Source organism: Cuculus canorus, chromosome 10, assembly GCF_017976375.1.
Source record: "Cuculus canorus isolate bCucCan1 chromosome 10, bCucCan1.pri, whole genome shotgun sequence".
In the NCBI taxonomy this organism is placed as follows: Eukaryota; Metazoa; Chordata; class Aves; order Cuculiformes; family Cuculidae; genus Cuculus; species Cuculus canorus.
In genome coordinates, this window is record NC_071410.1 from 10745843 (window position 1) to 10765040 (window position 19198).

Genomic DNA, 19198 nt, shown 5'->3' on the forward strand with positions numbered 1-19198 from the left:
ACAATTTCTTTCCGTCTCCCCTGTTGGGTATTTGAAGGGCAAAGCAAGCTAGACTGCAGTTACAGAAGGGACACCAGGCCAGCTGATTCTCCTTTCCAGGCAGACATTGACACTTCAGGTCAACTACAGTGCGCGTTTGGAAAGAACAACCAGGAAAGGAACACCAGCCACTAGAAAAGCAGGACTGGACATCCAGAGCTCTGCTGCTCTAGGCTGCTCACTTTCCATGGCACCTGCAAGCTGCAATAGACTTTCCTCAGAAACAGGGACTGGTGCTCCCAGTCCCAACTGTTTTGTTGAGACCCCAGCCAACTGCAGATGCTTCCTTTAAACTCAACCACTCTACCTTCCCCAGCCCCCCTAGATGGCTTTAGGACATCTTTGGGGAGCAGTAAAAAAGACGAAGGCTCATGTTTTCTACACAGACTGTATCCCAGAATTATACATAAAATGAAACCAAACATTTTTGGCTCTTAAACTTAGTCCAAAGTTCCTGGGACCTGGACAGCTCGTTCCCTGCCCCTGCTTACCAAATCCCAGCACCTGGACCTGCTTTTGGCTTTTTGTGGTAACAGCAACACTGAGGTATTTTCACCTCTGCTGTTGCTGATCCAGTGAGAAAGGATGAGTGTCTAAGCAGCCCACAACCTCACTGCTGCACAACTGGACTGAAGCTTGTAGCCATCTCCGCAGGAAGGTGCACGCAGAGCTCATATCCAAATAGCTGTGAGCAGCAGGAAGGGAGCTTGGTTTCATACAATGGCTCACTCCTCCTTTGCCGTGCAAACTGGCTGCCTGACATTCCCATTTCAGTACTCCTTCCATCCCCTACCTTCTTCTCTGCAGAGACCTTTCTTTCTCAAGCTTCCTGGTGAGATTTATTCGTGTGACTAACTACGTCTGCAAGCTCTGGACAGGTCCATTAGTCCACCACTGAAAGATCATGAAAGGAAATGGTTGTCTTGAATATTACGGTTCTCTTTGCTGCCAGCTTTTCTTTTCAAGGAAAAAAACGAAGATAAGATCAGCCAGTTATCATCTCAGCTTCACCCTCCTACTCCCCTGTGGCTGTAGGAACAACTACCCTAACTCCCACTAATTCTTCCCACTTCTCTGCCCCACTGCTCTGCTTCCCCTTCTCACTACATTACTAAGCTGGTTTTGGGTGTCTGTGGAGGGGAATGACATAGCAAGGGACACAGGATTGGTGTGGGAGGTGTAGCAGGTACACTGGCAAAGCTGGAGGGAAAGAGATACAGATCAGAGGAAGAGTGTCAGAAATAAAGCTTTCCACACTTGCAAAGTCCCTGCTCTGACCATCTCAGTTCCCATGCCACATGGAGACAAGGTGTTCCCCCACCCACACTCCTAAATGTTTTGGTTCACACATCCCATGTGTATCTGCCCGTGGGTGAGCCATTACCACTGCCTGCAATTCTGCTGTTGAGCAAGGCTGATCAGAAGTAGAGCCTTTCTTAGCTAAATGCAGGTCAGAGGCCAACCACAAAAGTCCTCACAGCAAAGCCCTCTGGACACGAAGATGGATAAACAAGGCTTATGCCAGTGTCCCTATCCTGTCATCACCTCCATGCTACCAGCACACACCAAGTTTAGCGCACAGCAAGTCTAAGACCCCTGACGAGACTTGTTCCCTGGGGTTTTGAGGACCTGTTTCTTAGGGAATTGGTGACATTAGTCTCAGTAGTGCTGGTGTGAAAAGGCTGCAGTGCCAGCAAACCTGCAGCAGGGAAGAACGGGCTGCTGCCCAACAGCGTAAGGCATCACAGCAGATGACCATGAAGACCTACCTGCCCACCCACCTGCTGACCCTAACGCATATCTCCCACCAGCACAAAAGACACCAACCTGGAGATGCAGAGGCACTGAGGAAGCACCTGAAGGCACGGAGTAGATGCAAGAGGTTGCAGAGAGGAGAGAAAAAGTGTTGCCTTAGCCCTACCAGCACTGATGCCATGGGGAGGCTCAGGCTGGCAGCATCACTGCTTCACTGCTGCTCGCTTGCAATTTGTATCATGGGCAATTAAACCCTTCCTGTGCAGGGAGATGGGAAGCAATAGCCTGAATATTCAGCCTTTAACATCGAGGCATAAAGAGGTCCTTGAAGCACATTGCCTCTGGTCACCCAAAACCACTGAAATAGAAATAGTCTCCATTTAATAACACATTTACAGCAGGCAGATTTCGTATCAGTCTTTTAGGGGAGACGGTAGGACTGCTTCATCTGGGGGTACAGGAAATAAACAGAACTGATTCTACTGAAAAAACCCAAAGTTTTGGTGAAAATAAATTAAATTGTCAAAACCTAAAGTTAATTACCTCAACCTTATAATTTCATTCAGAAACCTCTTTTCTTCAACAAGCTAGCAAAATATTTTCCTTTACTCTTTTCTATCTGATTCACTTCATTTTGACTTTTATTTTCAAGCACTCATTTTCATGCTCTACTTATAGGACATAATTTATCACCATATGAAAAGCAAATGAAAACAATCTGATGATACTAAACATAAATACTTTGATTATCTCTAAACCCATTTTCCCCCAGAAATGCTTAAGAATTTTGCTCGTTTGTCCCAAGTGGGAGGGGAGACCGAGGCCCCCTCCTTTATGACGCTGGCTTTTCACCCTAGATCAGAAACCCTGGGCTCTGACCAGCTCTTTGACATGGCTCTCATGCACCTGAAATATCCAGATCTCTCATGTGGAGAGATCTAAAGCCTTCAGCTCAGATAAATCAACTCTGCCTTAAAAATAATTTAGCCCATCAAACGACAGCTATTGGTACAGCTCAGAGCCTATATCTTTCAAATTTGACACAACAGTGCTTTCTCTTTGACTTAGAAGAATCAATTTAATGAGGTCCAGAGCACAAATCAGTACCTGAATCAGACACATGCTTCCTGGCCTGTCCACACACACACACACATCTCTGCATGGAGAAGTGGGAACACTGAGGAACTGCAGAGCAACTCCATTAGTTAATGTACTTGTGAAGGAGACGGCCGCGTCCGTGCTTTTCTTTGCACATAGCAATTCTGGGTACCTGAGCATTGCACATAGCAATTCTGACCGTATCTCCCAGGCACATCCCTACCAATGTGTGATGGGCAAGGCTGCATTCCCACCACCAAGCTACTGCAGCCATGTCCATGCCTTTGCATCATGGCAAAGACTCTTTTAATGCCCTGCCAAAGGGCAAAGCTCCTACCCAACCAAGAGATCTGCTAGGTGCCAGGGTTACCACAGCAGGGGACATCTCTCCAGCCCAGTCCAGGACACAGTAAGGAAAGTCACCGAAAAACTGTCATCATGGTCTATTAACAAGCAGAAAACCAGTTGTTGGCAGATGACTCTGGAAAAGGAGACCAGGCGCAACTGCTGTAGTCCAGAACTGTGTTTTTGAAGACAGGTTTTGTGTGGGTAAGAGTGAGGAATCATGAGTCACAATGCTCTCAGGTCAGGCACGGTGAACCCACTGACAACTTGGGAAATGCCCACAGTAACCACCCGTCCCAGGCTGCCTGCGAAGGTTCAGAGCAAAAAAACACCTCTGCATTCAGGCTGGCTGAAGAAATGTGAGTTTCTCCAAAGGCTGGCACAAAATGAATAGGGGATTGAGCCATTCCTGCCAGCAGCAGGCTCTGCTCCATGAAGGAATTCACAAGAGCCACTTACTTCATTACGAATGTTGATTTGTCCCCTTTTACCCAAGGGCCAGAGCTGCCGGAGCTGTGGGCTGTGTGGAGGCACCTGTGTGCCAGGGCTGACGCTGGCGTTTAAGAAACCTGACCGAGTACAGCCAGATTCCCCATTTAGCATTGGACTAGGGAGCACAGATGTTAATTAACTTTAGGACTTTGCTCTCAAGAAATGCCTCTGAAGAAAAGCACTCCTCCCACCAGAAGGCTGCTGTCCAGATTTTCATATTTCATTTAACTCCAAATTTTAGAGGCAAAACCTTAGTTTTTTTGTTCATCTTTACTGATAACAGACTCCTTTTGTGTTTTCTGCACAATAAACAGCCTATAAATAAATTACCAACATGGATGTCACACAGAAAATATCTAGAGGGGATTAGTGTATGTTCTGTATAATAATAGGAGCTGGTTGAATTATTTATAGTGAATAAATCAGTCCTTTTCTAGTTTGGGAGCAGACCCCGAAATGTGCAGAGGCTCTTGGGTTACGTTCAGGATGGGCGTAACTAATTTTATTTCATTAGACCTTCTGTTGCAGTTTGTTATTTGTCCCATAAGTCACAAGTGATTAGTACTATTCCTCAGGGGCTTTGGGATTATTTTTCCTTAAGGCAATGGCAAAAAATGGCTACAGGATGGCCACTGCCCTTCTACACGTACTTGATCTCATCACCATATGAACATTAAGTGGCTATGTGAGGAGCAGTTCCTCTCCTAGCAGTTGGGCACAAAGGAATGGGCTCAGGTGACCGTTCCTGAATATCAAGGAACCAAGAGATATGAGCACTGTCCAAGTAAATGAGTAGTTGTGAAGATGTTATAAATGCATCACCAGTTCTGATGGTGCTGAGCTGTCACTCAGGCATGGAAACTAACAGGCCAGAAAAAGTACTGGGGCCCATAGTGAGCAATACCCATTTCCCAACACTTTACATTTCTACAATATACATCTTTATCAGGGACCAAAGCCTGACCTAGCTCATTACATCAGTGCTTGTCCTGTACAACTTCACTAGATTTATGCTGATGCCTGACTCTCATGGCACACCAGGCAGGCCAAGAAGAGTGTGCAGTCCTTGGCAGAGCATTGTGGTGTGCTTCAGGCAGCGCAATCCACCGTAGAAGTGGGTGCATCTGGGCTATTGCCTCCTAGACAGATGATTTGTGAAGGATTTTTAAGTCCTTTCAGTTCAGAAGTGCTGTGCAACTGCTAGAATCTGTTATTATCAGGGAAGAAGGGGGGGAGGGAACAAATTGGGGGGGGACGGGGACAAATTTCTTTTACCTATAGGCTTATCTTGTGCTCCAGAGCAACACACTCAAGCATTTTAAAAAATATGCCATTTTCATTCCATTTCATTTCTTTCCCACTTATTCTAAAGCAGCCAAAGCTAAGTATAATCAAGACTTAAGCGTTCCTCAGAGTCAGACTATTATTACCAGTCTCTCCATCTATTAAGAAGAAGCTAAGATATTAACCCAAGCCTTGCAGTGGGACACCAGGGCTGTAACCCGAGGCTTCCCTCTGTGGCTCCCACACTAACTGCCTTCCAACCAAGCACAGCTGCTGTTTCTCAGGATGCAGCTCCACTTCGGTGCCGGAATATCTCAAACTGCGTAAGGGCTCTCTTCAAGGGTGGTGCTTAGCCCCCTAGGGCTTAGCTTCTCTCTTGGGGATCTTCACCTCCGGTGCTGGGATAGCTCAGCTGTTCGCAGACAGTTGCCAGCTTGCTGTATGCTCCGATAATGTGGAATTGATAGGGATTTTCCTCGAAGAGCTGTGATTCAGCAGCTCAACCACCCACAGCCCTGAGTGGGGAGGGAGAAATCCTTACAAGAGGGTTGTGTGGACAGCCACTGCCCTCTGCCCCACTAAGCCACCCCTGCACAGAAAGCACCCACGAGCAAAGACAAAGCGCCCCAGGTCCCCAGGCTGCCTTTGTCACAGCAGTCCCCTTCCTCACTGCTACTCCTTGTCAGCTTTAACTTCGAAAGACAAACCTCCCTCCCTGGGTCTTCAGGATTTACATGAAAGCAGTCAGTGGGGAGTTCTCTTCATTCATGCTGGGCTTATACTTCTAAATTATAAAGTGTGTCAAATGAAGATTTAATTTATATTTAACAAGACAACGTTTGTAAATTAATTATTCATCAGCTGATAACGAATAAACACTTCCCCCTTTCCTCCCTCCTCCATTTTCACAGTGTTTTCACAAATGCACCATACATGTAAATCTAGTAAATCTATTCAGCAGTACTCCAAACGTGGGAAAATAAGTTCTTCATCCTCAATTTCGTTAGTGTGTTGCATGGTAACTAATGCAGCCTGGCACAGCATTATGAATTTAATAGTGCGCAGCACCTCCTTCCTAAAGGGGGAAGGGGGGAACGTTCCACACTTGTATTTGGACGTATCACCCTCTTCAGGTCCCAGTCACCTACTCACAGGCAGAGGTAAGAAAATAATTTGCAGTAATAATGGAGGCAGAAGCTTAACCTTACCCCGTGGAAATTACAGACACTTCAGATGCAGCAGAATCTGGCCCCTGGTGACTGACAGAGGCAAATTTTGCCCTTTTCATCTTTATTATTATTAAGTAATGAGATTGAGGTGGTGCTCAATCCCCGCGGAAGAGCTGCCATCAAGTTTCACTAGAGAGTTTGGCACACAAAGTCATCTCCTCACACTTAGCAAAGACAGGCATCTCCAGCATCTAAACTAGCCTTGGCTGCACCACGTCTGATCTCAGACACCTGAAGCAGATAACCAAAGCAGGTCTCTGGATGAGTGCTATGCCTCCATTCACTTTGGCCAGGAGGCTTCCATGGTGTTCGGCTATGTTCTTGGTGTTTAACTCCAAGCTTCACGCTTGGATTTATGCAAGAAAGGAAGAAAAGGACATTCATCTCTGACCTCTGGGAGGAATCAGAGAAGCTCTGGGCAGGACTTGCTCCTTTACCAAGCTCAGAACATAAGCATTTTTTCCACTCCCACCCATGCTGTCTCTTATGGGCACTTCATGGACATATTCAGGACTGAAAGACACTTGGCCCCAATAGTTGGCAACCACTTTGCTTCTACAGCACCATTCCCTGAGAGTTAAATGTCCCTAAAGGAAGGTGATCCAGAACTCTAGGTGCCCTTGACATGAGTTAAGGCTATAATCTGTAGCAATAAAGCCATTACAAAACAAAACCAAGAGCAAATCCCTCTAGCAAACAACCAGTCAGCGAAAAATTTGAACCCAAAGTCTCCTCCATCAGTCCTCACTGCCGCAGCCCTCCCTGGCACCTCTTCCTGCAAACATGCTCGTAGAACCAAGGTGGGTCTTTGCACCAGGCTCAGCTTAGTGATATACCAAGGACACCTGAATGCTGTCTGTGTTAATGGGAATCTAATTGGGCATCCAGATCCACAACACAGCTTGGAAAGCTGTGGTGCTGTGGGTGATAACTCATTTGGCTTATGGTGCTGCTGGCTGGCACCCAGCAGCAGCAGGTGTCCCTGGAAGGGCTTGTGGCCGAGAAGATCCTTTCCCCAATGGTGTAAGCACAGCCTCCCACCACCCTGAGAAGTGCCGAGTGCCCCAACCCATCCAAAGACAACCAGTTCATGGGGATGGGTAGGAAACCCCAGTCCACACAGCAACTGGAACAAACAGCTGTGGGACTTAATTGTCCCACTTTTCTGCACCCTTTCCCCCTCTCAGCTCATCCATTCAACAAAGCCCCATTCCATTTCCTACCATTTAACCATCTCCTAGCTTTATTTGTGGTTACTGCCACATTTTGGCTGGCAAAGCCCAGAGGGTCCTTTCCCCAGGGATGAGAGAATGTAAAATTTGCTCAAATACCTTAATGGGAAACAAGACTGCCACTGGTCCACAAAAGATATCAGGAAATCACTTTATATTTCTTCCCTCTCCAAACGTGCCCGCCTTCTGCCGACTCTTGAATGTTAATGTTATTTATGACAAGTGATTGATGAGGGGGATGCAGAATTCACACCGAGCACAGGGCATTTTCAAATCACCTATTCATTTTTAAGGACTGGAATCAGTTTTGTATCCTGACGTGATTTATCATTTGCAGGTCGAGCAGTAGCTAGGCAGGGCCAGTTTCCAAGCCCTGACAGAACATCACCGGGCTGAAGGCAGCGGTGAGTGGTTAACCCTCTGTGGGGTGAGCAGATCACAGGACAGCAGTATTCAAACTACGTCGCTTAAGTTAGAGGCATCTTTTCCAATAGCACGTCTGGCCATCCTATAGCTTTCAGCCTCAGATGCACAGACCACGCTGGTCCAAGCTAATAGCCACAGTAATGTGGCTATATTTCTTAAAAGCAGAATTAGGTTTTTATCTTCTATGCAGCCCGGCTATGCGAGACAAATATTTACATAAGATGCTGTCATTGCAATACACCTAAAAGAGATCAACGGGACATTTCCCCTTTAGTTGTCCTACATGGGCTTCTGCATCTGTGGCAGGGACCAATATCACCATGGGCTCAGGACAGATCTAGATCCAAGTAGAATTCTGGTTCCTTTCCCTCAGAAATGTGCATTTCTTCAAGTTGTGTATGGGGAAAGAGAAAGATGAGGCACATTGGACAGGCCTGACAACCGAGAGAAGGCAAAGCTTGTCAGGTAGGGAGAAGCTATTTAAAAAGGGACTAAATCGGAATGATATGTCATGTCCCCAGCAAAGACAATCTGTATCACACATTTGATGCCAGCCTGCCAGTGTCTGGCAATACCCACAGAATGACTTAATTCATCGTATCAGCATAGAAAAGTGAACAAACACAAAACAAGCGGGTAAAGCAGCCAAGTCCAGAGGCGACATTGTGGCAGCTCTGTCACAGCCCTTTTCTCCTGCTTCAGGAGGTGCTATAGCAGAATGCAGCCCCTCTCATGAGCAAGGGGAGGTATTCAGAGTACAGACAGCAGAAAGCTGCCATCCAAGGCTACGAGACCCAAGTCTAGTTGTCTTCAGTACCCTTAGTATCAGCCTAGCATTTCAGGGACAAAGGTTTTAAAGATCAAATACATCATCAATTTAAGCTTAGGAAGCTACCTAAGGGGACATGGAAGGAGAAATGCCCATAGACAGTCTGCATGGGGTGTCATATGGAGGTGCCGTCAAATCACTGGCGATTGTTGGGACCCAGCAGGGACTCTTGATAGCACCCAAGTGCTACAGATCAAGGAGAGTGGAGCCAGTTGCGACTGATGCCACAAAATCCCTCAACTGTCTCTACACTGAGTGGGTTCCTCCCCTGCCTGAGCAGCTCCTTGCCGTACCATTCCCACAAATGGCAGTAACTTCCTCAAGCAGGAAGGCTGCAGATGGGTAGATCAGCTCTGTGGCAGCAGCTTTGCCCACACAGCCCTGTAGATGTAGGCAATTCCAAGCATCAGTCTTACCTTCACATTCCTGGCTCACATTAAGTGCACTGGGGCTCCCTGGAATCCCGCGCAGTTATGGAGCCCCACTTCATGAAGCATAAAAGCTTCTACTGACTTTTAGAAAGAGCTAAACACATGGGTTGAGCTGCTCTAGGAATGGTCACGGCTGTCTTCAGTAGCACTCCCCCATACAGTTCTCTGATAACAAGTAAGGGTTGAGTCACACAACAGTTTCTACCCTCAGTGGGGACAGCGGATGCCACTACTTTGCATGCCGTTATCACAAAAATAGTGGAGATTCTGAATATGCCTGAAGCTCCTATACCTGCAGCCATATACGGTTGCTATTAGTTCAGTAGATCTAAAACACTGAAACACTGGGATGGACGTACGTACGTTCCCACATACCTATCACCATAGCATAAGCTGTTTCTTAGGAAACCAGACTAGGAGCAGAGCCTGGTATTTCCATTTAGGAGAGGAACTCTGGTTGCAAGACTGCATTTTATAAGCCACTCTTTAGTGCTACCATGTGCATGGCTATGCAGCGCTCCTGCGACAAGGGGAAGAGACGAGCTCCCAACAAGAGTGGAAAGGGGTAATGTAAATGGATTAGAAGGAAAGACAATGAATGAGGATGTGCACTGTAGTTTCGTGTGGTTTTCTTGGCACACCCTTGGGGAGTGCAAAGTAGATGAGACAGCCACCTATAGCATGACTCTTATCCCCTATCTCCAGGCACAACAGTGGCCAGGGAGGTGAGCACACTCAGCCTCTGCATCCTTCTCCCTGCACTGCAGCTCTTACGTCACTGTGGCTTCGCGTCCACACACTTATATGAGATGGAGGAGCTTGCAGTACCTGCTGGCAGCCAGGGATGACAGCCACATCTCCTCCTGCAGACTGGGCCTACAGAAACAATGAAAGGAATTTTTTTTTATGCCTTGAGGCCATCCCTGCTGGGCCTCCTGATGGTGCCCTTATCGTGCAGGTGAGTTCCCAGCCAGGTGCCCATCTGGTGGCTCACAGGCAGGCGCTTCTTGAAGGCACATGCTTGGCAGTGGCCAGTCAGAAGGGCTTCTTCAAAATGATTTTTGGAGTGACAGTGGTACTACAACTACAATGCCATTCCTCTATCCCCAGAGGGGTTTGTTCAGTGGAAATTTTCTACCTGGGAAAGTAAAAATAACATGCCCATCCTGAGAACTTCCCTTTTTTTGGTTTATGGAGGCTGGGATTGTTTCTGCTCATCTTGCATTGAGAGAAGCAAGAAAAGCCAAACTGTCTTGGCTCTCTTGTTCCTCTCCACCCAACTGCCCAATGAACCAAAGAAGTCTTTCAAAACCTGATGGCAGTCAGGTTTCTTTCTTGCTAGAAAAGAGGAAAAATGACTTCACAGGAATATAATAATGGAAATTTCCTGTGAAAAATAATCAACAGTTGCTCTCCAGTGCATGGCCTGGAGCATTTCTGTTGAGTGTTTCCACAGCTCCTGGTACAGTGGGGTCTTGAGACATGAACAGAAACCGTCGCAGTCACAGTGGTATCAATCTAAATTGCTAAAGAAGACCTGCTGGACCCAGGGCATCTCACATGCCCCTCCCCCGGAGCACAGCCCAGGCCTGGGATACCCAAGTTACACACCAGCAGACTACTGTCATGGAAACCATCTCCAGGTACCTATTTCAGTCCTCCTGGGAAGCGTGCTGCTGCCCCTCTCAGCCACTACCGCACTGGCTCAACCAGGGTGCTGCAACTTTTCCCAAGCATCCTGGTGCCTGCATGAGAAGCCAAAGACACCAGGCAGAGGTGAGTGGAGACCAAAGAGCATCATCACCCTCCTCCCTGAGCTCCCTGAGCATAGTAGGGTTGCTGAGCTCACCAAGGGCGCTTGAGGGCCTTGCTCCTAATCAAGGATGGCTGTCAAGCCTTTCTAGCTCCAGCTATCAGCTGAAGTCAGAACACTTCTTCCCACAGAAAGAGAAACAAATCCACCTCTTCTCACGACAACACCACTTTCACACCATGTCAAGCCAACATGACACAACCTGCCAGCAGTGCTAGGCTGGCAATTTCCCACACTCTCAGTTGTGGTAACATCGCGACCCTGCAGCAATGACACCACTCACCATCTGGATGACAGACACTGGTCCAATGCTGTTCACGTAGATATCCACATCGATAAATGTGGGCTTGACTGTAAAGCAAAACAAAGGGTATGGATGAGCTGGGGCTAGATTCATCTGTGAAAGGCTGAGGACGAGGGGACTGTCTGGGATCAGTGTGGCTCCATCTCACCAAAAATCCCAACTACAGCAGCCACAAAAGCATACAAAACACAAGACACAGCCAGGCCAGGTTATTACCCGTGGACACAGGGAGTTTCAGGGGACACTTACTGCCAATGTCAGGTCTCAGCTTGTTGTCATAATTCTTCAGCAGTGAGTTGAGGATCTGCGTGGCATCAGTCTCCTGTGTCTTGGGGGTGAGGACCCAGGTTTTATTGATGCTGAGGTAATCATAATCATATTCCTCTGTGCTCTCACACCTAAAGGAGAGAGACACACTGTTCATTCACAAAGCATGGGAGCCAGATCCTACCCATCCTGCTCCTGGTCCCCTCCTGCTGCCAGCAGCTCCTGCTCCTTGAGTGACCTCAATTACCTCAGCTGCTCTGCCTACCACTTGCACCTGAAGTGGTCTTCCTCTGAGGAAGAATACAGTGACCAAACAACATTTATGGGGACAAAGGCATTTACATTAAAAACATTTCAAAGAAAACAGGTCCTAAAACCAAGCAGGCAGTATGCACATCTGGCTTGCCCGTAACCCAGCCATCTGCCCAGCACAGATCCTGGGAAATTAAAGCCTTATGCAAACTCCTCTCCCCTCAGGCCAAGACCTGCCACAACGTATTCCCTGTACTCACCAACCCTTCCTCCTCATCATTTGGTCTAAGCTCCCATTTAAAGATGCTCCGTCTTCCTGATCTTCCAGTTCCAAGCCAGGCAAGGAAAGCTTGCATCCTAATTTGGACATGTTCCACTAAGCAACAGCTTCTCCCAGTGCCTTTCCATTCTGCCCTCTCTAAACCTTCCACACCACTCCCTTTTCCTAAAGGAGTTTTCCTAAACCCTCTACTTAAATTAGGTCCACATGGTCAGCTGGGAAATTCTAACCACCTGCTGCTGCTCTGGGCAGCTCATTCACAAACTGTCCCCGGAACAACACAGCTATATGCAGGAGAGAGTGCCGAGCAATTCCACACTCGGCACACCCCCCTCGATGTCTGTCATGTCAGTGTGTCACCTGCTCCAGCACCAGAAAGGGTCTCTCAGCGGGAGCTGCCACTGTGTTGACACCTCCCAGCTGGAGCTTCGCAGCTCTGAAGTGCAATCAGGCACCACGGATACACATCTCCCTTCTATGCCTGGGGAGGTAGAGCCTGGCAAAGGTACTTGAAAGGGGAAAAAAGCATTAAATTGACATGTTGCAGTCAATTTATCAGATGTTCCTCTTTTAAACCCCCAGATAAAACTTACTTTCACAATCACTTTAAAAACCTTTGCATCTCCACAGCTTTCAGGCACTGGGATGGGTCTTCCAACAAGGACTGGGCTGCGTGCAGCTGGCTGCCTGCCGCCACACGTTAGGTATTGGCATATCAGCTTGTTGTTTCCTGTCTGCTTGTGCTGCGCTTTCTAACGATGCTTAAGGAGTCTTAAGCAACGCTGTCAGGATGCGCTTCCCTGTCTGAGCAGTGGCAGCTCGGGCTCCTGTAGCTGTTGTGCTGCCCGTGCCTTCGAAATGCAGCCGAGCAGACAGCTCTGAGGCATCCAGCAGCTGCAGGAGGCACAGGGGACCACTGCAGCACCCAGCTGAAAGCTGGCCATAGCCAAAATCTAGGGCTGGCCCTGCTCCTGTGGGGCACATAGAGGGACACGTGTGCCTGCCCACAGCCTGGCTCAGGGCAGCAGAAAGCAACGCTAACTGCTTTCCCTTGCTGCCAGCATTCTGGGTGACGCAGGCTGCCTCTAGTAGAGCGAGAACAGCTACCCCAAAATCTTATCTTGATGTTCTCTGGACCCTATGTAGAGTCAGCCCAAGACAGGTCACCTGCCAGCACTGAACTCTGTGTCCCACTGCCCTGCCAAAATCCAGTTCCCACAAGCCCTAAAGCCACAGCAGAGTCCGAAATATCCCTCTGGGGCTGAACAAAACCAGGCTCATCACTCTGACTTCAGCCTTCTGCTTCCCCCTGTTTAGTGTTACTGATTAACACCCTAAGGCTTGGGGTAGAATTTCCAGGGAAGAACACCCCTATCATAGATGCAGTGACACTACCAAAAATATGCTTTTTGCTAATACAGCTAATCCTGGGCTACTAAACCATACTAAGCCATTTTAGCATAAGCAAGCCAGATTTTCCTGGAGAAAATATGCTTTTTTTGCTGAGAAAATTTGCTCCTGCAGGTTGGGAGTGACTCTTATGCCATCCTATGCAAGCCCCTGCCACCTCCCTGGTCTCTCTTCCCAGTAGCCCACATCAAATCAAGAAGGGAAGAATCCAAGAGGTATTGTATTGTAGGAGAATTAAGGTGATGTGTGCATGTGCCCCCACAGCTGCTAATGGAAATGTCACAGTGCAAACCTGCAGCGATCCCCAACATGCCATGAACACTTGCCAGCCCGGCAGCTTCGTCTCTTTACACAAAGTGACTGGCTGAGTGACAGGGGACAGCCAGTTCCCATATGTCTCCATACAGCCAGGAGGAAAGGCAGAGCCATATTTCCTCACCTCTGTTTTTTTGAAATGTCAAAACATCCACCTCACAGCACTCCTGCGCTTCACCACAGGGCTGGGACACAGCGTGGGCAGGGGGTAGGCATGGGGGTGATGGCACGGCAGAGCTGGGGATGTTGTGAGGAAACCCCTGGTCTGACAGATGCGGTCGGGGCTGTGGCAGCTCCGGCTGGTGCCCAGAGCAAGGAGCCTGCACGGCAGGGAGGTGTCCTTTTGAATATGCTCACGTATACGGATAGGGTTGGACAACCCTCCTTGGGCAACCCTTGGCATTACAGCAGGACAATGCTCTGCCTTGCCTCCCTGATTCCGTTTTGCTCAAGCAGACACCTGTTTTGCTGAGGTTTCCAAGCACACCAATGGGCAAAGTAAAAGCTACCTGAAAAGCTGGTTGCTGGCTCCCTCCCCTGCGCCCAAGTTGTCTGCCAAGGTTTCCCTTGGCAGGAGGGGGGGGGTTAGGGAAGAGCAACATGTGCCATGAGCCCTTGAAGACATTTCTGCCCCTTGCCTGGCAGAACAGCTGACAAGGCTTGACCACGGTGCATACCCACTGCTACTTGCAGTCTGGTGTGTTTAATGAAGTCTAAGAACAGTAACACTTTGTACTCAGACCTTCACCCACTGGGGAGGTGACACATGCATTCTCAGCCATTTCTAGCCCTAAGGCAGGAATGTCCAGGATACCAGGACATACCAGTAGATACCAGGGCTGTGATTGTCCAGCTCTTCTGCAAACACAGCTCAAACCCTCCCCTGCTCCTGAGGAACAGACAACAATAAGATGAAAGAACAACATTTATCTTGGTTGAAAAGCACTGTAGTCAATCCTAATTACAACATGGTAATCTGTCCTTCTATTTACCCATCCCAATGCCTCCAAGGATGTTCAGGCAAATTACTTTAAATTAGAAGCAGGCAGAGGATTTAAGGACAAGGGGCTCACTAAACTGTGCCCTACCCATTCTCTTGCCTCTCCCGTCACAGCACAGTCCATGGAGCCCAAATGGTGGAGTTTGCACAGTTTCAACCGTCTGCTAAGCCCAGCTTCCTGGTGGTGCAATGCTGTCCAAGGAACCTGCCTCCAGGGCTCAGAGTTAGGTGCTTTGGTCCCTTTTCAGTCAGTGCCTGGGAAAATGTTGAATTAGGCTCTGCAGTGGGGCAAACATTTGGGGAGTGCTGAGTCACCAGTCAAAGCATCCAACCTGCACCAGCGCCAGGGGACGGGTCTTGCAGCTTGTGCTAGAGGAAGAGCTTGCATACGAGTGTCACCCAAACCAGGCTCCTCACTCTGGCACCCATCACACATAGGGCAGGCGAGACTGATCCCCTGCAAGCTGCAGCCAGGGAAACACAGTGAATACAGAATGACACCCTGGTATAACTTGCTCCTTTTCTCCTTCTTCTCCCATAGGTTTTCTCTCCCAGTCCATTATGCCCCTCAACATGCACAGAGACTGCTCCTGGTAAAGGGGGCCTCAGGAAAGAGGCAGAAATGAGAGACTGGGCAGAAAGAAAGCAGGGCTAGCTATGGGGTAAATCTTACCGCTCAAGGGCATGTGAATACACAACTTAACTGCTCCTCCCTGTGATCTTGCAGCTTACAACTCACCCTCTCAACATGCAGTGCTCGTGGCAGTGTGCTGCAGGGATAGGGGGACACAGGGAGGATAGGGCACCGGAATGGGACCACCACCAACCCTCATCTCGGCCCTCAAACACCCCCCAGCAACAGCACATTGGTGAGAGGTTGTGTGTCAGGGCACAAGCCGTGGGGCAGCTCTCTGCCTAGATCCTGGGAAGGCCAGACCTCGGAGGACCTTGGCAGGGATGGTCTGTCTGCCCACATCTGAGGTCGGGAAGCCTTGGCAGAGCAGACCATTAGTAGCAGGATTCATGCTCCCTGTCCCTGACTGCATTTGTAATGGGATTTGATCAGCTTTAAGGCGGTTTATTCTGCCAATTACCTTCAGCCAGTAAAATCCCTCTTCCCCTGAGCCCTGAGGGCAACAATCTGCTGACAACATGTTCTTTCCTCGTCCAGCCATTAAACTCACCAGCAAGGCTAGGAATTGTGGAAAAAAAAAAAAAAAAAAAAAAAGAAAGAAAAAGGGGAAAAGAAACTTGAAAACCCCTTGTGCGTGGAGCCTTTCATCGCTGTTTACAGAAAAGCCCTACAAACCACCAGCCCTGGCAGAGGACTGTAATCTGCCAGCCCCACGCCTCCGCTCGTCTCCTTGCCCAACGCATGGTGATATCAGGATGATATCAGGCTGGTATCAGGCTTCCAACCGGCACCCAGCGCTGGGACCTGAGTCCAACCTGTAGAGCAAGGCAGGAGCCCGCACTGCCCACCTCCTTCCAGGCTGCGAAGCCTGCGGGGGCTATCGGGATGCTAGGAGATGGGATACAGGGAAGGGAATGCGAGCTCCTTCCCACCCAGCATCACACAGCGTGGAGATGCCCCGGTGATGGATGGAGCCCCTGTGAGGTGCTGAGCTCCCTCTGATCCTGCTCTGGGCACCCCTAGAAGGGGCTCAGCTCCCGGCAGGATTCAGCCAGCGAGGTGATGGAGGGGAGGATGGAAAACGGGACATCCTCTTGATTCCCGGCAAGCGAAGCGGGGACCCGAGGTGCAAAGGGACACGCAGGCACTCGGTGCTGCCGAGACCAGACCCCATCCCACCTCGGGGCAGGCTGGAAGGAACGGCGGGGGGCACAGAGATGCTCAACCCCCCCAGGTTGGAGGGCAGTGGAGCGGCAGCGGCAGCGCTTCTCCTCAAGGATAAACCGAGGCGGGGAGGGGGCGTCCCGGTGGTCAGAGGGTCTCACCTGGCTCGCAGGACGGTGCCGAGGGCCAGGCAGAGCAGCAGCAGCAGCATCCCGGGCATCTCTGCGAGGCGAGGAGCGTCCCGGGGGCGGCAGGGGGGTCCCCCCGGTGCACGCTGCGCCGCGCTCCAGCCCCGCCGCCGCCCGCCCGGCCAGCGAGGCGAAAGTTGGGCATCTCTTCTCCGAGTCCTCGGCGGGGAGGGGCTCGGAGGGGCTCGGTGCAGGGTCCTACCGCCCCGCGCGGGGGCTGCCTCCCCCCGCATCCCCCCGGGGGCTGAGCGCCGCCGGAGTCGGACCCGCGCATCTGCGGTGCTGCCAGGGAGCGAGCACCGTCAGCTGCTGCAAGGATCCCTCGCTCCCCCTTTCCGGCGCTTCCTTTCTCTTAATAGAAGCTGCTTTTTTTTTTTTTCTTTTTTTTTTTTTTTTTTAAATGCACAACAGTTGGGGTTTGGTATGTGTTTTTTTTTTTTTTCCTTAAAAAAAAAGAAGTGAGTAATTCTTGTTAGAATATGCAAGGCATCAGTCCCCGCTGCGCAGTGCTGTGAGGCAGATGCAGCCCCGGGAGGGTCCTTTCCCACCTGTTGCGGCTGCTGTCCCACAAAACAAGCCGGGAGGGTGCGGGGGTAGGAGCTGCGGGGGCGGCTGTGGGGTTCCAGCCTGTTGCTCTCTTCTTTCCTGGGTTACCAGGCTGCACTTAAGCATTTCTTCGCGCTGCTGGCATCCGTCTTGTAAACAGGAATGACAGGTTCTTTCTTAGCAAGTTTTGGGTGACAGTTGCTCAGAACCAACTTTGTTACAGCTACATGTGGTATCAATAACTGTCCTTTGCCATCTGGTTACAGCCGTGAGTTGTAGGAGCCCATCCATCCCCAGAAGGCCTGGTCCTGCATTTCCCAGATGGTCTGGCAACACTGATGACAAATGGGTATTTGGTGCCATCCTTCCGGACTGGAGTGGGACCATTCCTGGTTACTGAAGTGGGACTGTGGACAACCATCTCTCTCATGCCTGGCCCGGTCACAGCCTTCTCCACGCGAGCATGGGCAAATCCCTCCTCTGCTCTCCATCTGCAGCATGCTGGTAACCACTATATAATTTGCTCAGCTTGTCAGGATCAGGAGATGCCTCTTCCCTGGGCACATTCAGTGCCTAATAACCAGGACCAGTCTCGGTGGGGACTAGGAGTGCTACAGGAGTACAAGCAGTAAATAACAGCACCACACCTGGGTGATTTTTCAAGCCTCTTCCTGCACTCTCCCTTGTTGATTCTTGCACTGATCACCTTAAGCCCTCAAGCATGAAATCTGAGCAGCCTCAAAGCCATAGGAGCCAGCTGCAGGCATGGCAGCTCCGAGCAGGCATTGCTCTGTAATGAAGCAGCTGCAGATTACGTTTCCTTTACTGCATGCAAAGAAGCCAGCTCTGGGATGGCAGAGTTTACAGGAAGCACAAGTCAAAAGAGTAAACAACAAATATCAAAGCAGCAGTGAAGGTGAAAAGAGCTCTTTAAGCATCAAAGGAAGCCACTGGATTGCCGGAGAAGTTTTTCAGATGAAGCTGAAGTTGGGAGAGATGCAACAGCAGACAGGGGAACCATGTAGCTGTCAGGTGTTCTGGACATGAATAGATCACAGAAAATCCAGGGTTCATATATGTGCTCTCAGCTCCCCCTCAAGACGCAGGATGTGAAGTGGTAAGTGGGGAAATTCAAGGGACTGATTTCTTTTGACCACCCCTTCTGCTACTTGAGAACTGAGAGTTCTGGGGACAATTGGTGCTCGGAGAGCTGGAGGTGGTCTGAGCACTGTTAGGGAATCACAGCATCCATTTACAACGCTGTTTCGAGGACACCTTCCAGGCAGTTGTATGCACTGGGAGCATCTAAGCAGCTGTCCTCCCAGTCTTCTCCTTCACCTACAGTGGTTTCTTGCTGTAACTGGTACAGAGTGCTTTACTTGGACTAAGGATAAGAATGAAGCATGTTGATGGTGTAGGAGAGCAAGGGGGAGTGCTGCTTTTCAACCAAACACCTTATTCAACAACAGCACAGGCTCAGCCTGGGAGAAACCCCCTTCAAATTCACAGTCAATGATTTTGACCAGAGACCCTTAGTCCAAATGCTGAGAGGACCAAAACGTTCTGCATCGGTGCTTTGGGACGTAGTAGCCCCTATTTTCCAGTGTGAAGAGACATCTGTTCCGAGGTCTGCTGTCAAGGGATCCTCCACACTTAAGCAGGAGATGAAATGTTTTATTCAAGATGCTTTTTGTCCCTTCTGGTAGTTCAGTTTAACTGGCAAACTAATAAAAGCCATTATTTACAGAGTCCTCATGAGCCCAGAGCCCAAGGGGTGTGCTGCCACAGTAAATGAAGGTTTGATCTTGCAGTCCTTACTGCAGGATTAAGTCCTGGGAGACGAGGACACAATTCCAACCCTGGCC

At 49.5% G+C, this 19198-nt stretch overlaps 1 protein-coding gene across 1 annotated transcript in view; it reads right to left on the minus strand.

The window, feature by feature from the left end:
* LOC104069029 (gamma-aminobutyric acid type A receptor subunit epsilon) overlaps positions 1–17119 on the minus strand; it is a 41064-nt gene extending 23945 nt beyond the window's left edge. The window contains exons 1-3 of the mRNA XM_009571997.2: positions 16761–17119; positions 11527–11675; positions 11257–11324 (exon numbers count right to left, since the gene is read on the minus strand). Coding sequence (XP_009570292.2) covers positions 11257–11324; positions 11527–11675; positions 16761–17020 — 477 coding nt within the window. The 5' untranslated portion in view covers positions 17021–17119. The remainder of the gene's footprint in view (positions 1–11256; positions 11325–11526; positions 11676–16760) is intronic.
* Between the last annotated feature and the right edge of the window lie 2079 nt (positions 17120–19198).